A 12,428-nucleotide genomic window follows, 5' to 3' on the forward strand; every position below is an offset into this window, starting at 1 on the left:
TGATGAGTGAAATTTATCTTGGATTAAGATTGTGTAAGTTACTTAAGTACCTTTTGTGAATTAGTTTTGAAGCAAGAGTACTCAACAATATTTAGATACAATCTTAAGAAAGATAAATGTTCCACAAGATGCCAAATAACCAATGAACTTAAGATGTTAAACTTCTTAAGATTATAACAATTATCCAATTAGATGCCACAAGATCAAAGACTTAGAACTTATGAAATAGTGCAAACTTAGACAACCAAGATGAGATAAGTCAATTTCAGATTTATGACAATTTATATCAGCAATAATAATTCAAAAATTTCAGACTTTATCAATGTTATGACAATAATGAGTAAACCACTTCAAATGATGAGATCTGCCCAACACATGAAACATAAAAATTTCCAGTGACCAACAAGTGTAACTTAACTTGTTTAAGCCCACTTTGTGATGATGTATTTAGTGATATTTCAGATATGAAACGTTTATTACAGCAACACAAGTAAATGACAGATCAACAAGCTATCATCTAACAGTGGCATAATAATTAACTTGGAAACATATTTGGCATTGGCATATCATTTTGCTTCATTGGGCTTGCATTTTTGGGTTTATCCTATCATTTTTGAAGGTTGTCATAAAAAATCAGAGGTCTGATATTTACTGCATAAGGTCTGATAGAAAAATTTCAGTGGTGTTAAAAGTGGTTGAAAGGCATCTAATTTCTCTTGGCTCTTATCTCTTGCATCTTGTGGATCTTGGATAAGTGTTTAATTGTGTAATTGGGTAATTTTCTTGTTGCTGCAATCATATGTTTAGTGGCTAATTCATATTTCTTTTCTGCAGCATTGACATCTATTTGCACTCTTGCATTAACACACAGAAGTGCTCTAATCGAATTAATAAGTGTTAAATAAAGTCGGCTAATCGCTCTAAGTAATATTGTGGATTAATGCTCATTACTATTGTTGTTTAAGTGGATATGTTGTTGTTCTTGGATAAGTGGCCCTTGTGGAAATGCTTAATCTAAGCTTAATCATAATTGTGATAAGAAATCTAATTGTATCCACCTAACTGGCATATTGGCTTTACATTGTTATGATCTTGGATATTGTTCGCTGTGCTAAGGAGCATTGATCTTGTTTCCATTGTTTACTTCATGAGCAATTGTATACTTGAGCACTTTCTTTTGTGGTGAAGATTGTTATTATTAATTTCTAAGTACTTCATTCTTTAATTTCGATCCAAATATAACTTGTCTTTAATGACTTAAAATCACAAGCAATCTCACCTTAAGGGCACTCTTCCACATTTTGCATTTGCATCTAAGGCCTAGTTTTGCATTAATTAATTAACCTCCAAGCATAAGCTTGGTTGATAAAGAGAGAGGACCACTCTTTCCTATTTTAGCTTGAGAATGATAGACCTTTTTTAGTAGTTAACAAGGTGACCTTGTAGTCGTCACAGCCACAGTGTCTGCAGAACCGGAGGCACTGAATGGTTAAATCTCAAGGGGAGGTATTGTCAACCAAGCCATAGCTTGCTTTCTCTTGATTTCTCTCCACAACTTACTCTAGAGACTAGCCTCAAAATAGCTAGGGTTAAGGGATTCACTTAGTTAGGCATGTTAACTAAAATAAACCAAGATTTTGCATCTCACGTAGATTGTAAGATTTGCATTTCATATAGGATAGTGAAGCATCCTCAAAGAAACAACTGTTCATCCGGTTGCTTGGTATATGATTTATTAAGCAAGTAGTTGGCTCCATAAGGCACTGGTCTCTCACAAAAATCTAATCTAATCCCCAAACTTGCTGAATTAGCCAAATTGCTAGGCCATTCAGTTGTGTCTCCCGGACTTGTTGGTTACCAACAAGTCTTGCATCTTTACATTTCATTGGGAATACCAGGTGGGCTCCAGTATTGCAGCAATAATGCTGCAACTCCTGGGACTCCCTTCTTTACTCTTATCAACCCGGTAGTTCGTAACAAACTTGGAAGCGACGGTGCTATATGCACAAGTACTAGCTCTTGCTGCAGCTGTCACTTGGTCAGCTGGCACAAGTCCGCTAGGGGCTCAAGCCAACTTCTATGAGCTCTTAGAAGAAGCTTTATACCTAATGGATGGAAGCTAACTCAAAGGAAGCTGATCTACTTGTAGAAAGAAACTAAAAGTCAAAGAGTAACATAAACCCTAGCAAACCCTAATTCTACCAGCTAGTCCTACTGATGCAAAGGAGAGGATGCAAACTATTGAAAAAGATGCCATTACTTCTACAAAGGTGAAATGCACATGCCTATGCTATCTCTATCTAAAGAACACATCTTTTTTGTATTTTTGATTACGTTATCAAAATTATCATACATGTACTTTTAACTGGCTTCTTACTGTGCAAGGGTGGATCAAGGAGAAGAAATGCTTGGAAAAGGTTGGGAAGGCTCAGAGAGGGTCTAAGGAGTCCCTAACACCCTTCCAGAGAGTTTCACCAAGTTTGGTTATCCATCAACCTCACTTGTGAGCTTCTACAGGAAGTCTGCAGGGGTTCTACAGGATGTTTCAGGGATTTCTACAGGATGTTCAGAAATTTCTACAGGATGTTCTGACATTGGATTTTGGAGGATGGGTGAGTGAAAGAGGATGCATGAATGGATAGGGAGGTAGGGTAGGGGTCTGAGATGACCCAGTGACTGATGGATGAAGTGATGAGAGGGTGTGGAGAGCTAACTTGTCTTAAGGAAGGCTAAGGCAATGGAAGAGCAAGAAGGTAGGGTTACGTGGACAGAAGAGGAGTTGTGAGACGAAGAAGCTGACTAGGAGATGGAGCAGCTGGCCTGGACGAAGCTTAGGTGGATGAGAGAAAGATGGATATGCCCTGCACGGTGTGCACTTAACTGAATCAACCAAATCCTGCATACAATCGAAATCTTAGCTAATCTATCCAAACTGTCAATGAAACAAATGAACAACAACTTTATTTCCAAAGAGAACCATGTACAACACTTAATCAAAGGAACATCTAAAAAGGTCTAAACGCATGACTAACTTCTACAAATGAAAAACATTACACCAATGATTGCATGGTCAAGCAAACTAGTGTTTTTGTTGAGCAGCACTGGCTCCACAATTCCAGCCCCTGATCCAATAAGGGAGAGGTGAAACTGAGAGTGCAGGCAACCCTTTTATGGAGCTTTTATCAATCTTTATCTTATCAATCTGTTCTACACATCTGAAGTAATTCTATTCCTCAACAATAACCTACTTAACCAACACAACTAAATCTAGCTCAACAAACTTCGTTTCAGATGCATAAAAGGAAAATCACAGTGCTGAAAGGAAAGATAACAATACAAATAAGGAGGCCCTAGGCTCTCAGGTTGGGCCCAACCCCGAGAGCTATGGCTCCTATAAAAACTCAGAGCTGATATCAAATCTGACTGCTTCCCATTATCAAAAAATAATCATAAGTCAAGAGTTATGCCAATAATGGCTACAAAAGAACAAAACAGAGCTAGCAGCACGTAGTGCAGAATATGCAAGAGTTTTTCCAAAAGTCCTTTTCGAAGGCTGAAGCCTTAACATTTATACACTACGAGGCCCTAGCTGGCCTCCTAAATCTATGGGACTTGGCTGCCCAAACTGTGAGTGAACAGCTCCTTCCAAGAAATCTGCTTGGCTGCCTTCTAGATCCGGTTTTGGTGGCCTTTGGAGCTCGGAGTTGGGGGTGAAGATCTCGAGGGAGGCTATTTAATGCCATAGACAAACCCCCTACGAATCCTCAACCCAAGCTTGGCTGTCTCCTAGCCCATGTCTGCTCGGTTTTGCTTCAACATGTGTCAAAAAATCCTGAAATGAGCACGTGTTAGCCACCTAGGAATAGTGACTACCCTTATTCGTACAAATGACATAAACATACTAGAAAATAATGCATAAGTTATGAAAAATGAAGGATTGAACAAGGGTAGTTAGGCCAAATGAGCCCAAAATGTTACCAAATTTGGGGCTCATCATCACCCCTTTGCTAAAATGATTGCTCATCCTTGAGCAACTAATCCAGCTCCTCGTCCTTCATTACTTTAACCGCCACTCTCACATCCCAGGCTTTTGTAGTATCCTCCTCACTGTCATGAAACCCGGCCTTCTTTTCCACCTCTTCCCATTTCTTATGTTCTTCTTTTTCTGTGCTTCCTTCTACCAATCCCAGAAGCAAAGGTGAGCTTAGCTTGAGGTCGATCCAGCTGGCTTGGAGGTTCTGCATGGACTTCTTGTAGAGAGGTACCCGTACTAGGCCCTCCCTCATTCTAGTTGGAGTGTGATACTCCCTGATTTTGAGGCTGTGGGACAATGTGTTCCACCTCTGGGTGCAAGCATGAACACAATTGTCCCCTAGTAGTCGCTCCATATCCTCGAAATGTGCTATAGCCTGAGCCTGCTGATCCATATATTTTAGTAAAGCCTGCGGGTTGGTTGTTAGGTGTTGGTGGGCGGATATCAATGCAGTGGGGTCCCCTGGCTCTGCTCTGATTAACAGTGGTTCATGTAACTCTCGGTTCATAACATCTTTGACCTTTGTCGCTCTCTTTTCTTCGTGGTTTAACCATGAGGTAAATGCCATTAGCTGCATATCTCCCACAACTGTGTTGGGATCCCATGAAGTTACATTAGGAAGGGCCAAATTATGGAGGTAGAACTCTGATAGCTTGGCCTTGTCCTCTGAGGAGCTACTGTTGCATAAATCTGTGAACTGCTGGGGGTTTTGGATCTGGGAGATACCCCTCTGTGCTAATGCATTAATCTGGAATTGCAGCCACTGGTCCCATAGGTATAGGCCATAAGATTTGGTCGACTGCCTACATTGTAGAGCATCCATAGCCCAACTGGCCATGCAGGCCAGTTGTGCCTCTTTTTCTTGCAACTGCTATTTGAGAGCTTGTATCTCTATGTTTGCTTGCAGTTCCCTTTCCTGTAGATGTTGGTTTAGTTCCTCAAGACCAGCTTGCATTCCTTCTTTGCCTTGAGGTTCTGCTGTAGTGTCCTCTGAGGCTGTGCCCCTTTCTTTCCTCTGTTCCTGTAGCTGCAGTTTGAGCTTCTCATTCTCTTCCTGTAGAAATACTCGCTGGCAGTTTCCCACGTGCTTGGCCATAGCTAATTCCCTTCTTGCCTCCTTGAGTTGTTCCTCCAAGGGGCCTATATCTGCTACTCCTTTAGATTTAGCTATCCTCATCCACGTGTGGGTCCGTACTCTTTCTTCTTCCAATGCAAAGAAGAGCGGTACTGTGAATTTTTGTGGGATAATTTTCCCAGCCTCCAAAAAGTTATAATAAGAGCTCAAGCTGGGCTGGGGGCTAGGCTCCATGATGTGTTCTACCTCTGCTTCCCTTTGTGGTGAGGTGGCTGCCTCCCCCTCCATTCTTTCGGTCTCCTTGAGCCTGGCTAAAGTTTCCTGTAGAACTGCTTCAGCATCCTGTAGAGGGGTTTTTGACGCTGACCTTTCCATTCTCTCCCTCCAGGTAGTTGTCTTAGGGCTCCCCCGCTCATAAGTGACTGATACTTTGGAGGGGGACTTCTCCCTTGGCGAGGTAGGGGTGTCTTCGACGGTAATTGGGTCTTTAGATGGAGGTTGGGGCCTGCCAGTTTTAATTCTCACACTTCTCCTCGCTTTGAAATACAGAGGAATCTCCCTTTTGCGTTTCTCCTTTGGCTTGGGAGAGGTACTTAGGGTGGCCAGCACAGCTGCTGCCTCCCGAGCAAGAATTTCGGCCGTCTTCTCCTTCTGTGTCCTTTTCTCAGGACTTCCTGTAGAAAGCCCCGTAGTGGCTGATTTCTGGCTTCCTGTAGAAGCCGTTTTCAATTTTCCTGTAGAAACAGATGGCACCGTTTTAGCCTGCTTGGCTGAGAGTGCTTTTTCTTTCAATTTTGCTGAGGCTGCCTTAAAGGTGCCCTCACTGACATGGACCTTTTCAGTCCTTTCCACCCTGCGCTGTAGTCGTTTCTCCCTGGGGGTTAATGTGGTTTTGTCATCCTCTGTTTTGGCATCTTGTTTTTCCTCTTGTTTTCCCTTGTGCTCTTTCTTTGGTGCTTTGGCCATGTTTTCTTGGCCTTTCTCTTTCTTCTCTGTTTGAATTGGTTCCTTCTCCTCGTTGCTGGAGGAGGTGAGCTCCTCAGCCAGCACTCGAATGTCATCATCCTTAGTTAAATTTCAGAAGGTTTCCCAGGAGAGAGGGACGGTATACGTGTGAAGTGCATCTTCCACGAGGAGCTTAATGAGCCCATGATGGGCTATCTGATTTGGCGTCCCCTCTCTCAACTTAGTGGCACACTCGGTCATGGAATGCAGGAGGAAGTAAGGGATGCTCAACTTTTTCTCTGAGGGTAGGTCCATTTGGTGCCTAAGTTCTATGAGCGGCCGAAAATGGTATCCATACACGATGCTGAATCGCCCCTCGCACTTGATATACTTCATAATTTGGAGGCTGACCTCACTCCAGAACGGCTGTAGGCTGGTTCTTCGCACTCCATTCTTGTCTTCTGAGAATTGCTCCTCCGGCAAAAAGAATTCCTTCTTAGCCTTCTGGCCTAGTTTTCTCTCCTCCTTATCCCAAGGTACCCCCATCGGTAGATCAGTGACCCTGCTAATGAACTATGGGGTAAGTCTGAGGGTCAAACCTTTGAAGTTGACAACAGCCAACGTTTTGGACTTTGGTTGCAAGGATCGCAAGAATTCCTCTGCAACCTCGTCATCGTGACCTTGAAGCTTGTCACAGAATGACATCCACTATGCACAAGAAAACAGGTCTACCACGTCAGGGGTTCCCGTAGCTTCTTTGAATTTGTAGGCTCTTTCCTGATGAACCCACCCGGCATGGTAAAAGCTTGCTGTGGTGGCCTGCGCTGGCTGGCGCGTATAAAAAGATGGACCTTTGGGATTTCCTCAGACAGAGCGCAGAGTTACGCCTCTATCATGCACACAGTTTATAAATTTACCACTGTCTACAGGTGAGCCTTGACAGTGGCTCAATTATGAACCAAACCCTGTAGAAAATCCTGCATATACACTACGACGACAATTCTCATGTAGAAATAAGAAGACACTTGCAAATTCATGCACAGACTGAAATTTACGGTTTTCTACCCCTTTGATACGTCGACTTCACCACCTTTCGAACCAATTGCATGGGAGGACTATGTTCAGGCTTACCTCGTTCCAGACTTGCCACCTTTGACGTGAACAGTTTAATTTCTCCGTAACGTTGAGCTTCCTGTAGCACAGCTTCCTGTAGGAGTCGTGCACAGGTTCTGGGGAGCGCTTCAGTGGTTCTGGGCCTTTTGTGCAACAACAGGACGTTTGAACAGGCCGAGAACTCGGAGTATCAACCTTCAGGAAATTGCGGATGCGTACTCGGCTGCAAAGCGGTTGGAATAAATGAGTGTAGTGCGCCATACGCGATCTAGCCGGTAGATTTGAATCTCTGCGGAACTTGTGGCGCGGGGGTGAGCTGTCCCCGTCGGCCCATTGGTCGACGTCACCTGTGATCATTCCACTGCATGTCTGCCTGACCGCCGAATCATTCCCTACATATCTACCGCCGCCACTCTTGTTAGATCGCCGCTTCTCTCCGACTGGACTCTTCCCACGTGTCCATTTCTTGCCTCGTCGACACACCCAAAGCTTTTCGGATCGGACGAGGCCATCGGGCTGGTTGTGGTGGCCAGTTGAATGGCTACTCGACTTGCTCAACCCATTCATTTTCATATTTACACACATTTTAAAGCATTATTCATGTAATTTGACGAAACAGGGTGAGGCACTTACCTGTGCGGCTGTGACGTTATTTTTCTCATGCTTCAGGACGAGGGTGACGGATCCGCTTGCTGCCGCTTCGTGCACAGGCACGGGAGCTCCTTTTCGCTGACTGCTGCTGGTTACGAGACTGGTTGCTTGGATGTGGATGGTGCATGCGCCGGCTCACGAGTTTCAGGTATCTTCATGACGTGCGCTCTAGCCGGATCAACTGCTACAGGATTCCTGTAGGACATCCTGTAGCCGTTTCTCCTCCTCAGGTGCATGCTGAAACGGTGGAGTCACGTTCACGGTTGCAGGGTCTTCGGATTGCCTTGACAGGTAGCGCAATGGCCTCTGCATGCTTTGTTTTTCATTTGAAAATGATTTCTTCTGAGAGTCCAACGTTCTGGTTTGACTGCGCAGGTATTTCAATCGTATGGCAGCAATGGTGGTGGAAGGAGGCGACAACAGTGGGTGATGGAGAAAAACATTGGTTGCATGCCTCCTTATTGGACTTCGGGCTTCAAATTCTTCTACACAGTCGGTCCTGGCCCGTCCCAAGATTCTACAGGAAGTTTCCTGTAGAAATACAGAACTTCCTGTAGAAAGTCCTGTAGCTTCCTGTAGGAGGTTAAACTATGACTAGACCGTGCCCAAACCTTGGAAGAGATGAGTGTTTCTGGAGGGAGTGTTGGTGAGGTCACCTGGTAGCATGGTAGGGACCCTTATCCTTGAGTTGAGAGGCCTCCTTTTCTGCATGGAATACCTGCAACCTGCATTAATTTCCAAAGCTTGAGCCTGTTTTTCTGTTTCTGCCTCTTTTTTTCTTTTCCTTGGTTTTTTTTCCTTTTTTTTTTTTTTTTGAGGAGACAACACGGGTGCCTCAATGAGGTTTTCACCCCTACTATCTACCTTGGGTGCCTCAGAGAGGTTTTCACCCAAGGGTCTTTTTTGTTTTTATTCCAATTTTTTCAGAGAGACAGCAGGGGCGCCTCAATGAGGTTTTCACCCCTACCATCTGCCTTGGGAGCCTCATAAAGGTTTTCACCCAAGGATCTTTTTATTATGATTTTTTTCTCGTCTTTTTTTTTTTTGGATGCTCAAGGTATGCCCAAAACAGAGGCATAACCCTTCTCTATGACCAGCACTGGTTTTTCCACAGTTTTGATGAACTCTTGCCTCGAAAGAGGTTTCCTGTAGATCTTTAGTCGATGCCCATTGACGAGCATGGGGATGGCTTCCTCATCGATGGTCCAGATAAGAACAGACCCATTATCATTACACTTCTCCACTACATATGGCCCTAACCATCTTGTCCTCAGCTTCCCCTTGAAATCCTTGTGTCTGGAATCATACAACAGCGCCCAATCTCCCAGTTGGAATTGCTTGTCATTGAGGTGCCGGTCATGCCATATCTTCCTCTGAAGTTGAACCACTTCTGAGTGGAGAAGGGCCTGCATTCTGTGTTCATCTAGCCCATTCAGCTGCAATAACCTTTCTTGTTGGGTGTGGCTGAGATCTAGGTCCAGCTGAGCTGCCATCCTCAATGTGTTGTACTCGAACTCAATTGACAGCAAAGCTCTCTTCCCATAGACCAGTTCATAAGGTGTGAAACCGGTTGTGGTCTTCCAAGTGGTGTTGTAAGCCCAGGTGGCCTCAACCAGGCGATCTGCCCAATCCTTTCTGCTGCTGCTCACTACCTTAGTCAAAATCCCTTCTAATGCTCTATTGGTAACTTCCACCTGCCCATTTGCTTGAGGATGATAGGGGGTGGAAGTGCTATGCTTGATCTTGTGATGAGCAAGCAAATCTTCAATTAAGTTGGAGGTGAACTGGCTTCCTTGATCGGTGACTAGCTCTCTTGGGTAGCCAAATTTGTAGAAGATGTTTTCTCTTAAAAATTCAGCCACCTTTTCTTCTTTCGCTGCTTTGATTGCCTTGGTTTCTGCCCACTTTGTCAGATAGTCTGTGCACACAATGATGTAAGACCTTTGCCTTGAAGGAGGATTGATAGGACCCACAAAATCCATGTCCCACTTCTCGAATGGTTCAAGAGTCACTTGAGGTTGGAGAGGCATTTCGTCCCTTGGGGTTGGCTTCCCCATCCTTTGGCATCAGTCACATTGGCTGATATATCTCTTGACATCTTGATGAAGCGTGGGCCAATAGTAGCTTGCATGTAGAATTTTGAAGGCAGTCCTCTTGGCTGCAAAATGTCCTCCACAAGGCCCGTCATGACAGGTTAGGAGGATGTCAAAGACTTCCTCCTCCCTTACACAACGCCTTAAGATTTGATCGGGGCCAAGTTTGAACAGGTTGCCCTCGATCCAAGTGAACGAGGCACTCTTCCTTACAATTCTGCTTTTCTCTTTGGAAGATAGATGCGGAGGGAACTGTGCTGAGACCAGATAGTTTGCTATATCAGCAAACCATGGGGAGAGTACTAAGATAGCAAACAGATGTTCATCTGGCATCTGGTCGTCCACTGTTCCATCTTCACCTGCACGTAAATCCAATCTAGACAAGAAGTCAACAACAACATTTTCTTTACCTGGTTTGTCAACGATGGTCAAATCAAATTGCTACAACAGAAGTAACCATCTAATAATACGAGCATTCACATCTGGTTTATTCATTAAATATCTAATTGCAGCATGATCAATATGTTCAAATGTTTGATAGCCAGTGATGTAGTGTCGAAACTTGTTCAGGGCATGGACCACAGCCAGGAACTCTTTCTCAGTTATAGTATAGTTCAGTTCTGCCTTGGATAAGTTTTTGCTGACAAAGTATATGGCATATGGGAGTTTTTGTTCAACCTGTCCTAAGGCTGCCCCTATGGCTTTGTTCGAGGCATCAGTGTGGATGTGGAAAGGTAGGGCCCAGTTTGGACCTCTTAATATCGGGGCGGACACCAACTTATCCTTTAATTCATTCAGAGCCCTTTGACAGTCGTCCGTCCATTTGAACTCAACATCTTTTGCTAAGAGGCCAAACAGTGGCGAGGCTAGCTTACTGAAATCTTTAATAAACCTTCTATAATATCCTGCTAAGCCTAGGAAACTCCGAACATCTCTTACTTTCTGAGGAGGTGGAACCTTTTTGATGAGAGCAATTTTATTAGGATCCACCTGCAATCCCTGGCGAGAAATGGTATGTCCTAGCACGGTCCCTTCAGTCATCAAGAATTCACATTTTTCCGGACTAAGGGACAGGTTCATCTCAATGCACTTGGTTAGGACTTTTCCCAGATTGGACAATGCTTCTTGGAAGTTGGACCCATAGGGAGTGAAGTCATCCATATAGATTTCCACTGAATCATGGACCAGCTCAGAAAAGATGCTCAATACTGCTCTTTGGAAAGTGGCAGGAGCGTTGCATAGCCCAAAGGGAAGGACTCGGTAAGCAAAGGTACTGCAAGGACAAGTGAAGGTGGTCTTATCTTGGTCTTCCGGGCTGATTTGGATTTGGTTATACCCGCTGAACCCATCTAGGAAAGAGAAACTTCTTCCCCGCTAGTCCATCCAACACTTGATCTATGAAAGGCAGAGGAAAGTGGTCTTTCTTGGTGGCTTTGTTCAGTTCTTGGTAGTCCACACAGATTCTCCACTTTTCATTTTTCTTGGGTACCAACACCAGAGGGGACACCCACTCGCTATCCGAGATGGGGTAGATGAATCCTGCATCCAACAGTTTTTGTAGTTCTTCTTTGACAATGTCCTTAAGGGCTGGATTCATTCTCCTCTGAGGTTGCCTGACCGGTTTACAATCTTCTTTGATGTAGATGTGATGGGTACAGACCGAAGGGTGGACTCCTTTCATCTCCTTATAGCTCCAAGCGAAAGCATCTAGATGACTGGCCAACAGACTATACAGCTCCTTTTCCTGGGAGGGAGATAGGGAGGAGTTGATCTTTAACGTTCTCTCGGGGCCAAACTCCACATTTTTGACCCTGGGAGAGAGTGGATCGGTCACACAAAGGTCCACTAAGGTGCTGGCTTGAGTATCTTCCACCAATTTCTCTAAGGACAATGCACTGGGAGGCGGATTTTGAATCAAGGTCTCAATCAAATCATCCTCAGTTTGAGGACCTCCCCTGGTGGTCTCTAAGGTGCACAAGGGTGCAGAGTACACCTCATCCTCTTCTCCTTCTTCCAACCAAAGTGGTAAGTCATGCTCTAATAGAGGTTGGGCAGGAGGGTATAGGACTAGCTGCTTGGACATAGGACCATTTTTGATGGTCATGTTTCCTGCTCGGCAGCTTATGTAAGCATCCGCAGTGGCTAGCCAAGGTATTCCCAAAATAAGGGGGTATCCAGTAAGCTTTGCCTTTGGCTGAAGAACCAAGAAGTCCGCAGGATACTCCCAAGAGTCAACAGAGACCAAGACATCCTCCACAATCCCTTCGGGAGTCACGGTGGAGCGATCTGCCAACTGCAGGACTGTCGAGGTCTTCCTTAAGGAACCCTGAAGGTTGAGTTTGAGCATGGTATCCTTGGTCATCACATTAATGACAACCCTTAAATCATCAAAGTGTGGGGTATGATGGTGCCATTGATGTGGACATCAACTACAGGACTCCCAGGATCCAAATACTTTGGACAGATTACTTGCCCCAACATAAGATCAGACAGTTGTCCTATGACATTGATGGTTGAG

The 12,428-nt window shown here is 44.5% G+C and overlaps 1 protein-coding gene across 4 annotated transcripts in view; it reads left to right on the plus strand.

Moving 5' to 3' along the window:
- The window catches only part of LOC149154003 (uncharacterized), a 289,071-nt gene that overhangs the window by 264,562 nt on the left and 12,081 nt on the right, over positions 1-12,428 (plus strand). The window contains exon 6 of one of the 4 annotated variants that reach the window (XM_089439457.1): positions 835-980. The exons of the other annotated variants lie outside the window; for them this stretch is intronic. Within the exon in view, the coding sequence (XP_089295583.1) occupies positions 835-905 (71 nt within the window). The 3' untranslated portion in view covers positions 906-980. Of the gene's footprint in view, positions 1-834; positions 981-12,428 lie in introns of those variants that run through there. 4 annotated transcript variants of the gene reach the window in all.

This window comes from Pinus tabuliformis, chromosome 9 (assembly GCF_031772625.1).
Source record: "Pinus tabuliformis cultivar Carrire ecotype Pingquan chromosome 9, CPIR1, whole genome shotgun sequence".
In the NCBI taxonomy this organism is placed as follows: domain Eukaryota; kingdom Viridiplantae; phylum Streptophyta; class Pinopsida; order Pinales; family Pinaceae; genus Pinus; species Pinus tabuliformis.